Source organism: Nuphar pumila, chromosome 2, assembly GCF_984573655.1.
Source record: "Nuphar pumila chromosome 2, dmNupPumi1.hap1.1, whole genome shotgun sequence".
NCBI lineage: Eukaryota > Viridiplantae > Streptophyta > Magnoliopsida > Nymphaeales > Nymphaeaceae > Nuphar > Nuphar pumila.
In genome coordinates, this window is record NC_143250.1 from 140943016 (window position 1) to 140956941 (window position 13926).

The 13926-nt window shown below is 39.1% G+C and overlaps 1 protein-coding gene across 4 annotated transcripts in view; it reads left to right on the plus strand.

Annotated features, from left to right (window-relative positions):
- The window catches only part of LOC149847351 (etoposide-induced protein), a 90555-nt gene that overhangs the window by 39916 nt on the left and 36713 nt on the right, over positions 1–13926 (plus strand). For 3 of the 4 annotated variants that reach the window (XR_016430372.1, XM_089996960.1, XM_089996958.1), the window contains exons 7-8: positions 13213–13298; positions 13390–13472. Coding sequence is in view for 3 of the 4 variants with exons in the window: in XM_089996960.1 (XP_089853086.1) it covers positions 13213–13298; positions 13390–13472 (169 nt within the window). In the remaining variant the exon portion in view is untranslated. The remainder of the gene's footprint in view (positions 1–13212; positions 13299–13389; positions 13473–13926) is intronic. The other variant, XM_089996959.1, reaches the window with a different exon arrangement.

Genomic DNA, 13926 nt, shown 5'->3' on the forward strand with positions numbered 1-13926 from the left:
GAGAATATAAGGCCTTTGGAAACCCTTTCTCTTATGGGTCTTCTGTCAAGCTAGATGACTCAAACTATGCCATGTGGTCCCAGACATTTATGATATCCGTTTCAGGTCATCGAAAAAAGCATATTCTATTAGAACAGGAACCAGCCGATAAATCAGGAAAATACAACACATGGGATGAAGATAACGATATCGTTATGTCTTGGATTATGAACAATGCATTGCCTCATATAGCTGACGGTCTTATTTACTATACGTCCGCCTAAACAGATGTGGGACAATCTTCGAGATACATATTCCCACAAGACCAATGTTGGCCACATCTTGCAAGTTGAGCAGGAGATTTATCAACTGCAACATGGAGATTAAACACTGTCTCAATATTATGCATCTGTAAAATCTACTTTTGAAAGGTTGAATGCACACAAGCCCCTATGTTGTACCAAGCAGAAGTCCCATCAGGAGCAAACCATGGTTGCAAGATTTTTTACTGGGCTATCATCTGAATTCTCTGTTGCCAAGGTTCAGATGTTGACTAGATCTGATGTCTCGACTCTTGCCGAGGCTTACAACCGCCTGAGCAGATTAGCTATCACTCTTCCAGACACTCAGTCTGATTCACAAGCATCTGCTCTTGTAGTCACCCCGAGTCGTGGAAGAGGAAATTTCCTAAATACTCATGGAAGAGGTCGAAGCAGAGGCATAGGAGGAAGAGGTAGACTTCAGTGTACCTTCTGTGGAAAATTGGGCCATCTTGAAGACAGGTGTTGGGACAAAAATGGTCGACCCCCTTCTCAGACATCAAACATGACCAAGGCTCAAGTTGCAAAGCTTGACATAAAGACTCCCACTGACTCCTCCAATGATTCGGTCACTCTTAGTCGTGCAGAGTACGAAGAATTGATGTCTCACCGCCCATCTAAATCATGCACAATTACTCCCATTGCTGATGTTGCTTGCTCCGCAGGTGATGAATTAAAGTACAAAGGTAGTAGATGGATTATTGATTCTGGTGCCTCTAGGCACCTGTTAAAAGTAATATTCATATGTCTTGAGGTGGTCATACGTAATTATGCTTAATTACGTATGCCTACTTGTAATTGTGTTACACCTAATCACCTCTTTGAATAGGTGATTAGGGTTAATGAATCGATGACTCTCTCTCTCTCTCTCTCTCTCTCTCGTCTCCTTGAAATCGAGCATAGGGCTGAAAGAAAATAACATGGTATCAGAGCAGGTCTCCCTTCTGGGATGACGCTGCTGCCGCCGAACGTGAAGGACTGGATGCCGTAGATGGGGCGACGCAGTTGAAAAAAACAAACAAAAACAAAAACTGTGCTGCCGTGATCGTGTTTTTTTTAGGTCACTTTCTTATCATGATCGTGTGCTGGTGTTGATCGTAGAGAAGCTGCTGAAACAGTGATCGTGTCGTGTGCTGGTGTTGATCGTGAATAAGCTGCTGAAACAGTGATCGTGTTTTTTTTTTCTAGCGTGGAGGTCACTTACCGATCGTGATCGTGTGCTGGTGTTGATCGTTGAGAAGCTGCTGCAATCGTGAACTGATTGTGGGTTGAAGACGCTGCAACTGCTGATTGTAGATTGCGTCTGTAGACCTCGACTGGACAATTTTTTTTTTTATAGATCAAGGTTAGATCGTTTTGATATCGTCTTGGGTTTAGAATTATTTTTAATGGATGCAGTTGAAATATTGCAGTCTGCGATCAGTTTTAAAAATAGGAATCAGTCACTGTTGCATGTCTGGGAACAAATCTTTGCTTTGGAAGATTAAATGGTAGTTGTTTTCAATCTCAAGTTGATAGTCGTTGTGTATCCTTTGGTGTCGTGGTAGTGATCTGATCACTATTCTGATTTGAAACAGAGTATGCAGGAGATTATTATTTCACATAAATAGTTGGTTGGCTAAATTTTTTTGGTTGCCCTGGCTGAGTCACGTGCTTTAGATAATCATAAAAAAGGAGGGGTCATTGGTGAATATAAGGCCTTTGCAAATCCATTTTCATATGGATGTTCAGTTAAGCTAGATGATTCGAAGTATGCGAGGTGGTCTCGCACCTTCATAATGTCTGTTTCCGGTCATCGGAAAAAGCATGTCTTGTTGGAATTGGAGCCCACTGAAAGAATAGGAAAATATGCCACCTGGGACGAAGATAATGACATCGTGATATCATGGATAATGAACAGTGTACAACCACATATAGCCGATGGACTGATTTATTACACCTTAGCTAAACAAATGTGGGACAATCTCCGTGATACATATTCTCATGAAACTAATGTGAGTTGTATTCTACAAGTTGAGCAGGAGATTTATCAGTTGCAACAAGGAGACCAGACTTTAGCGCAATACTATGCCTCAGTTAAATCTGCTTTTGAGAGGCTAAATGCACACAGACCCTTATGCTGCACCAAACAGAAGATCCATCAGGAGCAGACTATGGTTGCTCGTTTTCTTACAGGGTTGTCATCGGAATTCTCGGTTGCCAAAGTCCAAATGCTAACGAGTTCTGATGTTCCTACTCTAGCAGAGTCCTATAATCGTCTGAGTAGGCTTGCCATCACTCTTCCTCAAACTCATTCTGAATCACAGGCATCTGCTCTAGCAATCACCTCAAGTCGTGGAAGAGGTACTTTCTTGAGTTTTCGAGGAAGAGGTCGAGGTCGTAGCACTGGAGGTAGAGGCAAACCTCAATGTACATATTGTGGTAAAATTGGACATCTTGAAGATAGGTGCTGGGATAAGACTGATCGTCCTCCTATTCCATCACCTAAACCGAATGCATCCAAGGCTCAAGTTGTTAATCTCGAGGCAGAGAACCACACCACCTCCTCCAGCGATTCGGTTATTCTCAGTCGTGCAGAGTATAATGAACTGATGTCTCACCAGCTTCCCAGTTTGAGTGCCCCTATGCCTGTTGCGGATGTGGCATGCTCTACAGGTGATAGCCTGAGTTATCAAGGTAGTAGATGGATTATTGATTCTGGGGCCTCTAGACATTTGTGTGGGATTTCCCATAATTTTTCTAAGCTACATCCTATTGCAGAACCTCGCAATGTTATACTTGCTGATGGGAGATCTTCTCCTGTTGTAGGCCAAGGAAACATTCCTATATCCTCCACACTTCAATTGACTAATGTCCTTCATGCTCCTTCATTTCCTCAGAACTTATTATCTGTTAGTCGTATTGCTAAGGAGAATAATTGTAGGGTGATATTTGATCCTGTGTGTTGCATTTTTCAGGACTTGCTGACAAGGAAGCAGATTGGTGGAGGCCATGAGGAGGGTGGTGTCTATTATCTACATCAGCCGGTTGGATCCATGAATTCTGTGACTGAGCCATCTTCCAGTACCTATCAGTGGCATCTCCGTCTTGGTCATGTTCCTTTGCCAAAGCTTCGTAGAATTATTCCTCAGATTTCTCCATCTGATTCATTCCAGTGTGACGCCTGTCAATTGGGCAAACATCACAGAAGCTCTTTTCCTTCTCGTCAGAGTCCATCGAGTCAAACAATGTTTGAGATTTTGCATGTTGATGTATGAGGACCTAGTAGAGTTCCTAGTCGGTCTCAGTGTCGTTATTACTTAGTTATTGTTGATGATTTTTCCAGATTGTCATGGGTTTTCTTAATAAAAAAAAGGTCTGAGGTTGCCTCCATTCTTATATCTTTAATTATTGAAATAAAGACTCAGTTTCAGTCTCTCGTCAAGATTATCCACACAGATAATGCTCTTGAGTTCAAATCCAATGAATTGTTACAATTTTATCGAAGCCGTGACATTCGTCCTCAAACTACTTGTGCCCATACATCTAAGCAAAACGGCGTTGCTGAAAGAAAACATAGGCATCTTCTAGATGTAGCTCGCACCCTTATGTTGCAATCAAATATGCCACCCTCGTACTGGGGGGACGCTGTTCTCACCGCTTGTTATCTCATTAATCGTATGCCATCTTCATCTTTGGAAGAACAAATTTCCTTGCACATTCTCTATCCTAATGCTCCTTTGTTCCCAATTGCTCCCAAAGTATTTGGATGTGTTTCCTTTGTTCATAAACTTGGACCTAACCGTGATAAATTGTCTGCCCAAGCTATCAAATGTGTATTTCTTGGATATCCGAAAAATCAAAAAGGCTACCGGTGCTATGATCCCATCTCCCGGCGAGAGTATGTTAGTGCAGATGTATCTTTCTTTGAATCTGTTCCTTATTTTTCTACCACTGTATCCAGACTGCATGTTGAACAGGGTGATACCTTGCCTCTTCCCATTCCTCCTTTTCCTTTGGAGTCACTTTCTAAGTCTATCTCTCATTCTCAATCTCCCACATTTGCTCGGTACCAGGATCCTCCTCTGGTGTACACTCGCAGATCACCACCTGAATCAGCACCTACACCATCGCCTTCTTCAGAAGTGAGTTCTCCTGAAAATATTACGATGTCTAATGTTGATGATGACAGACCTATTGCTCTCAGAAAAGGTAAAAGGCAATGCGCATTACATCCTATCTCCAAGTTTGTTACTGAGGCACGACTTGGGGTTCACATGAGGAATTTTATCTCTGCTTTATCTGCTACTTCTGTCCCACTTAATCATCAACAAGCATTATTAGATCCTAAGTGGAAGCAAGCAATGTCGGTCGAGATAGATGCCTTGCTCTCATGTGACACATGGGATTTGGTTGTTCCTCCCACTGATGCAGATATCGTTGGATGTAAGTAGGTCTACACCATTAAGTACAACTCGGATGGCTCAATTGAAAGGTACAAGGCCCGGTTGGTTGCTAAAGGGTATACTCAAACATATGGAGTTGACTTTTTTGAGACCTTTTCTCCAGTAGCCCGTCTTGGGACTATTCGGTTGGTCATATCTGTAATTGTCCATTATGGATGGAGTTTATGTCAGTTAGATATGAAAAACGCCTTATTATATGAAGATCTATCTGAGACAGTGTACATGCAGCAACCTCCCGGGTTTGAGGTTCAGGGGGAGTGTAGCAAGGTGTGCAAACTAAAGAAAGCTATATACGGTCTCAAACAAAGTCCACGTGCATGGTTTCAGAAGTTATTTGAAATTATGTCTGCATTTGGCTTCAGCAGGTCATCTTCAGATCACTCCTTGTTTATCAAGAAAACCTCCGCTGGTATTGTGGTTATGGTTGTATATGTAGATGATATATGGAGTTTATGCCAGTTGGATGTGAAGAATGTCTTTTTGCATGGTGATTTGTCCGAGACTGTGTATATGCAGCAACCTTTGGGGTTCGAGGTTCAAGGGGAGTGTTACCAAGTGTGAAAGTTAAAAAAAACAATATATGGTCTAAAGCAAAGTTCACGTGCGTGGTTTCAGAAGTTGTCTGAGAGTATATTTGCATTTGGCTTCAAGAGGTCAGCATCAGATCACTCATTGTTTGCTTAGAAAACTCCCACGGGTGTTGTGGTAATGGTTGTGTACGTGGATGATATTATACTCACAGGAAGCAATACAAAGGATATCTCAGATACCAAAGCTCATCTTCAGAAGCACTTTGTTTCAAAAAATCTTGGTCCTCTTAGATATTTCTTGGGAATAGAGGTGGCTCGAAACAGTGAGGGGTTAGTTCTATCACAGAGGAAGTATGTTCTTGATTTGTTGTAGGAAACAAGAATGTTAGGAGCCAAACCTGCTAATATTCCAATGGATCCTAAACTTCACATGTTTGATGAACAAGCAAAACCGGTTGACAATAGAAGTTCCAGGTCTTTAGTTGGTAAACTCCTGTATGTTACTGTGACAAGACCAGATATTTCCTTAGCTGTGAGCAACATAAGTCAGTTCATGGATAAACCAACCCAAGTGCATTGGCATGCAACAATGATGATTCTCAGGTATTTGAAATCTTCTCCTGGAAAAAGACTATTATACAAACTAAACTACTCTCTCGATATAGTTGCCTATTCTGATGCTGACTATGCTGGAGACATTAATGATAGAAAGTCCACTACAGGGTTCTGTTTGTTTATAGGAAAAAATTTAATTACCTGGAGAAGTAAAAAGCAAACCGTAGTAGCCCGATCTAGTGCTGAGTCAGAATATAGAGTCATGACTCAAACTGCAGCTGAAATTATATGGATTAGGTCAGTTCTTAGAGACCTACAGGTAAAGACCTCAATGCCAATGGTGATGAGATGTGATAACAGAGCAGCCACTTATATTGCTAACAATCCGGTGTTTCATGAGAGGACAAAACACATTGAAGTTGATTGTTACTACATACGAGATCTAGTGCAGACAAAACAAATCTCTATTTGTCATGTTGCTTCAGAGGATCAAGCTGCTGATGTGTTTACTAAACCTCTTGCTAGTGCTGACTTTCTTCGATGTTGTGACAAGCTGAGCATGATAGATATATATACTCCAGCTTGAGGGGGAGTGTTAAAAGAGAATATTTATGCGTTTGGGTAGAAATATGTAATTATGACAAATAAGATTGGCTCTTTTTGTAAACTAATTTTAACTAATCCCTTTAAGAAGGGATTAGGGCTGAATGAGAAAACAACGACTCTCTCTCTCTCTCGCTCAATTTCCCTCTTCCTGCCTGTGGATAGGCTGGTCGCTGGATTTAGGTCTGGCGGCCAGGCCCCTTTCAGGTCTGATTTAACACTCACCACGTTTCCTTTGTTCGGTATTTTCTTCCTTATGTCTTGTATAGCACGAGTTTTCTCCCATATGCCTCGATGCTCCCGATACCTTTTCAACAAGAGACCATGTAAGTGAAGTGTCATCTTCGAAAACCACCTCATTTTCATTTGATCACTCATCTTTTTCATCAACTTCTATTAAGATGATGTGGTCGATGAGATCTCCTTTGCTCATTCACTCTTTATATCTTCACTTCAATGTCTGATTATATTGCACAACAACAAAATCATTCAACTTGTACAAACATCAGTTTCTTTTCTTTGTATGAATCTAAAAAAAAATAAAGTTAAAATATATACAAATTAACAAATATTGTTTAGTAGTAAATAATAGTTTACCGCTTACTCCAGTTATGTTCTCAACTGGATGCACTGCATGTAAGGCCTAAGATCCGAAAAACAAAGGTCTAGAGCTAGGGACAACCAATGACAAAGAAAATCCACCAATTTACTATAAAGAAAAAATATCAAATTAGATGTAATTAAAGTATATAAGTTTTAAAAATAATGCAAAGCTAAAGTTATATGAAATTTAATCAACTTACATGGCAAATACACTTTTCTTCTTTGCTAACTTCATCCCAAAAGGCCCACTAGCAGTTCTAAATTTTATCTGTTGGTCTACTAGTTTACTTTTGATCTTCTTCACTTCGAACAAGACGGTTAATGCAATCATACAAGCTAATTTTTATCTCCTAATTTGACTAAGCATGCTACATGTAAAGGTTTATGCAATTGATGACACCATCTTCTATCAATTATCTCCCAAACTAGGTCATATCTTCCTTTATCATTGCGCAAATTTATTTATTAAGTAAAAGAATTGAAAGTAATCATTATAAATGCCAAGTTAAAACTTAAAAACAAAATTTATACTTAGTATAATACAAAAAAATTAAATTATACCTTTATGTGTTCCTTTGAACGGTCTATTTTTTTGTGTATGTAACTCATAGTAGACTTTTCATCACTATCAACCATTCAAATCACATCAATTAAAGGAGCTATTGTTTTAAGAACATGACTCACCCCCTTCTAAAATTTTGTACTCAAAACTATGCTTTCACATCTTTTTTACCAACTGATGATTTTGAGAAACTGCTTTTGGACCGATAATCTCCAACAAATATGAACTTCAATCATTTTTTGGAATTGTATATGCTTTCAAGGGTAAAAAAACCTAGTAGCAAACCTTGTTACTGCTAGCGTATGTAGGTCCTTCTGTGTGTATGTTCTCATGATACTCAACACTTGAGTATATTTATATATAAATATAACCAATTTCTTTGCTTTTTTAGAGATGTTCTTTAAATGTTGCAACTCTCATATATCTTCCAACATCAAATCCACACAATGTGCAACATAAGGAGTCCAAAACAAGTGCTTTCTTTTCTGCATCAACATTTTACCAGCTTTGACCTAATTTGAGACATTATTAGTAACAACTTGAACCACATTTTCTTCACAAACTTCTTCAACAATCTCATTCAACATTCTAAAAAGCAAATTTGCATATTTAACTTCATTAAATGCATTAATTAATTTTTCAAACATTGGACATAAGGGGCAATTAACCAAGAAACTCTGGATCACCTCTAAAGTATAAATCCATGAGTCCTTTTGCCTGTGGTGGTTTGAAGTCAAAGGTACTACTTGGCTGCCCCTCCATCTTCGAAATTGCAAGTCCCCCAGAATCTGAAGCTGAGAATATGTATTCAGATCTTCCTTCATATATATTGTCTCTTTTTTATTTTTTTCATCTCTTTTTTTATTCCTCCATGTACTCAGAACGTACTTTCTTGATTTCTAGTGTTGTTTTATCACATGCCTTTACATTGCTTCCAATCCCAAGTAGATGCTGCCTAATTTTGTATATGCCTCCTTTATAAGTTGTTTTACATTTGACATACATCACATAATTCAAATCATTTTTATCCTTACAATATGCCCAATTTCATGTTGGATCATTAGATTTTCGCATCAAGTTATGCACATCATCTTCTAGTTCTGAAAATGTCAAACATGGAGTAGACTCACTAGCACTTGAAGAAGAAGCCCCTTCCATTGTTGTTCTAAACAAAAATAAATGTAAATTTGCTAAATTAAAAAGAGTAAGTAAAAAAAACATAAGATAATATATATGTGAAAAATAAATACATAAACTATACAATATATACATATACATAATTACATGGACTGTGAAAAAGATAAGAAAACAAATTATATATAAATTACACACATATATATAACTCAGAAACTTTAATTAGAAACAGTCAACCAGAAATATAACTCAAAAACATAACCCAGAAACAGTCAAACAAATTTTATATGAATTACACACACACACACACACACATATTTATGAATAAAACACACAAACCCATAATATATATAATATACATATTGTAATAACTGAAACATAGAATATATAATATATAACTGAAATACATAATATTATAATATATACTTATGATATGGTAATATATATTTACACAGAAAATAGATGTATACGTGTGTATCAGCATGTGTGTGTGGGTGCATGTGAAGTGTGAACTGTGAAAAAGAACTGATCATATATGAATCACACACGCAGATATATAATTCAAAAATATAACTCACAAACATAACTCAAAATCTCAATAAACTAAAAATATAACTCACAAACAGTCAACAAAAAATATAACTCATAAACAGTCAAACAGATTATATATGAATTATGTATATATATAACTGAAAAACATAAACTATGAAAAAAAGAAAAAGGAAAAAGAAGAAAAAAGGAAAAAATAAAAGAGAATGAAAAAAGCGAGTGAGAAACCGAGAGAGAACCCAAGAGATACAGAGAGAAAAACTGAAAGAGGCAGAGAGCGAGAGTGAGAGAGAGAAGGGGAAAGTACTATGCCCTTCCGCTTTTTATACCACCCTGTGGTCAACAAAGATTAAAAAAAGGGACAAAACTAGGCTTTAAGCCTAGGCGGTAAAATAGGGTCTCACCGCCCAAACCCCAATGCCCAAGTGGTGGGGTTGTACCTAGGTCGCCTAGGCACCGCCATTGACAATAAATCATGTAGCATATCATTCTTAGCATGCATTATTTAAACCAGAGTTGCCAGTTGGGGAAGAGAGAGCGGGAAGCGAGGCACTTCCAAAATTTTAGGAAGCGAGAAGTGCGGGACGACTTAGAAGCGAACCGGGAATCGTCTCGGAAGCAAGAAGAGAAGTGACCTAGGAAACAAGGGGGAAGCGAAAAAAGGGAAAAAAGAAAGAAAAATATGACGAAAAAAAGAGAAAAAAGAATGGGAAGCACACTTCCCATTTAAGGGAAGCGAGCTTCCCATTAATGCGGAAGCACACTTCTCAGCACATTTCGAAAGCGCCACGTTTAGCGCTTCTGAAATGCGCTTCGGGAAAGTGCGTTTCCCTAGGTCCTATGGCGCTTCCGGTAACCCTGATTTAAACATATTTTTGCTTGTATGAATATTGAATGTAGCAATGCCATAAATTTCCTTGTCTTACTGATCCCTAAGTACATGTCTTGGGAAAATGGAACTTATGTGCTTTCATGTCAGCAAATCAAGCTTTGCTATGATGTATAAGGGTTATAAAAGGGTCCTAATGCCCAAAGCTGTTACATCATGGCAAAGCCTTCTAATTTGCCACAACCCACAGGTCTTCGAAAGTTTAGTTGTTAATGAACAATAAGCGATAATGATCCCTCAACTATCATTGTTCTAGCATCGACAACTCGTAGAAGGTTGCCCACACCTAAGCTTTGGCAATGATACACAAGCATGAGAAGTTTCCACTAGAGTTACCAGTCAGGGAAGCGGGAGCGGGAAGCGAGGCACTTTAAAAAATTTAGGAAGCGGAAAGCGTGGGATGACTTAGAAGAAAATTACGAACCGTCTCGGAAGCGACCTAGGAAGCGAACCGGAAGCGACCTAGGAAGCGAGGGGGAAGCGAAAAAAAAAAATAAAAAAATAAAAAAATGGGGAAGCGTGGGGGAAGCGAGGGGGAAGCGCACTTCCCATAAATGGGAAGCACGTTTCCCATAAAAGGGAAACACGCTTCCCCATGCACCTAGGCGCTTCCGGTAACTCTGGTTTCCACCCTTGAAAGGGTTTATGAGAAGGGTAGAAGGTGAACAAAACACAACACAACACACCAAAGTGACCCAATCTGGCCATCTGTTGCTGAGCCTGATTATATGCAACCGAACCCCATCAAACTCTTTAAATGACCATAACTCAATGGATCAGGGCCACAGGTCAAACAGGAAAGATAGCCCACAACCTGCTCCAGTGGTGAAATAGAGCCTGAGTTCGATGACCCGGGTCTCCTCATGTGTCAATCCAGACCCACCCTCATAACGGTTCGTCACTTTCTTAAAAGGATCTCTCCTCTTACGCAAAGGGTCTAGCTGAACATCCTCTCTAATTGTCGAGCCAATGATTATCTCCCCCACGTGACATCCATCCTGTGTCCCAGCCCTCCACCAAGGTGTCCCTTCAAGAACCACTCCCATGCGTGGCCAAGCTGGAGCATGCACATTGGTGAAAGCTATGTGCCTCCTTCGGCCAGTCGATAGAATTGAAAAACCACTGCTCCACTCTTTCATTCCTCTCAACACGACTAATTGGTTCTTTGAATTCTTCCAGTGTCTCCTTGTCCCTAATGATCATCAGTATCAAACCAAAGAGAATCCACTCGTGGCTTGGTTTTACATTTTGATTGGAGGATTTTGTAGGTACTCAGCAAAATACGATGCTCAGAGTTCCTGAGAGCTCCTCCTTGATGGATGGAGCTAACCCTTAGTGTGGGATTAGGACAGCACATGATAATGTCATCATTTGAAAATCAACAGTGAGAGTACTTGAAGCAAGTGTTTCTACTCTTAAAAATTGTAAACAAACAATGCTAGCATCACCAATCTTCCATACAGGATGAGAATTCCTCAAGTGTTGAAAGTAGGTGTTTCACACTTTTGAACCTTCTGGAAGCTATATCCTGCCATTTATTCTTCGAATCTAGCTCATGCTCTCGTACTTGATCAATGTCCTAATAATGAAATCACCCACAAAAGGCATTCCTGCAGTACCCTCAAAATTCTTCGACTTCGAGCGGAGTAAATGTCCTTGTGATTGAGAAAGATTTCCAAGTCTGCAAGACACTTCAGATTATTCTCCCTCGAATTTGCAGGCGAAAGACCCCAAAAATAGCATGAGATGTTTGACCCATATTCATGATTAGTCAACCCTGTCTCACCTGACGTTACCGAACTTCAGACCAGGCCAGATGTCAAAGTTACCTTGGCTCTGCCAGACATCAAAAACCTCCCTTCCATGCCCATGCTTAGACCTCCCCCTCTCAACATACCTTGGCCTCTGCCATCCACGTTCCAGTCTCGTTTTTTGCTACTCAAAATGCCCAGCAGCAAAAGCGAAGATGGTGTCCCTCTAAACACCATGATATAGGGTTTTCCCTCCTTGGAAATACCCTCAAAAAATTGGTGTAATAGTTGCAGGGATGTTTTGTGTATTCGACCTTACAATTGTGGTAGTTTGTTTAGTGAAAACCGTGTATTAGTAGGAGTTTTATTTTCTTGGATGGAGATGATAGGAAAGGATATGAATGCTTTGAACCTCACCGAGGACATGGCGTTGGATAGAAATGATTGGAGGAAAAGGATTCATGTGGAAGACCCAAAATGAATTTCTTTTTTGGTTCATATCGCTGACCCCAATTGTTTTGGGATGAAGGCGTAGTTGTTGTTGTTGTTGTTGTTGTTGTTGTATGTTTGAGCAGGTTTTAAAGAAATCTACAAACTGAGAGCTTGAATTGCACCAAAACTTTACAATTATACATAGCAGGATTTTTTTTTTAATTTGATCCAAATTATGTTTCCCGATAGATAAACAATAATAAGCTCAGATTAAGCCAAAACACCTTCAACAATGACTTTTTAAATTGGTCCATTCTCCACTTGGTTAGGAGGGATATGCACACACACACACATAGCCCTTTCCAAGTCTTGGTTGAGTATAATTTTGGCCACCAGGGTTCTGTGCAAACAGATCCTGTTCTGATGTTATCATAATCAGAACCTTTTTCCTAACTGAGAAACTGCTCAAAGTCCAGTTAGATTTTCTCAGACCAGGTCTGATAGAGCTGCTCCCTGCCTTTTGGCAAAGTGAAACCAACTTGGTACACTTTCACTGCTAATATATCTGCTACTTTTCTGACTTATTGCATGTTGGCCATGCAGACGGTTTACATAACACATGCTAAAATGGTGACAAGCACAAAAACACAAGTGAATAATTGATTCACACATTTTATAAATATGTGCAGGTCAATAACTTGGCTTGCAAGTTATAGAACAATTCATGATGAGAATAGTCATGCAAGTATAAGATGACAATGTTTTACAGGATGGCTTTGATTTTGATAATTTCTTGCTGGTTTTGGATGTGTAGCTGAATGGAAGGTGTAGTTGGCTAATACAGTCATGTGTTGATGCAGGTATCTTTTGTTGGGCTCATCCCCTATATTGGTGTGCCAGTGAAGTTTGTTCTCCTTTCCTGGATGTATGCCTACTACTGTTTTGAGTATGTGCAGCTGTGAATCAGCAGATGCTCAAATTCTTGCTTGTGTTTTGTATTATTTGGTCTATGTAACTTATATTTGCTGTTGTTTTAGGTATAAGTGGAATCTTGCTGAATTTGGCTGTAAAAAAAGGCTAGAGTTCTTCCATGCAAACTGGGCCTTCTTTGCTGGTTTTGGTAAATATTGTTTTATTTTTCTGTTATTATTTAGGATAGTGAATATTAGATCTTCTGAATGCTTATGGAACTTTTTGCTAGTCACTGGTACATGTATCAACTACTATAGAATTGTGGAAATTACTAGGACAGAAAGAGATAAATTTTATCCAACATATGTTTGTACTTCACTTTATGTTCCCGCAATGGGTATAACTTTGTGATGAGAGAGAACATTAGTAGACTAAAGGCAATGAGAGGTGTTTATTAGGTCATTTATTAGGGAACAATGTTAAATTTTAGTAGCGGTGGTGTTATTGTATTGTTTATGAAAGGAAAAGATACATAATAACAACATTAAACAAATGCTAAACAGTTTATCTAAGAGCAGTTCAGCCCCTCACAAGAAGATCATCGTTTGACTAACTTGAATAAGATGAGGTGTCAAGATGCGCAAGGCACGTAAGGTTATCAT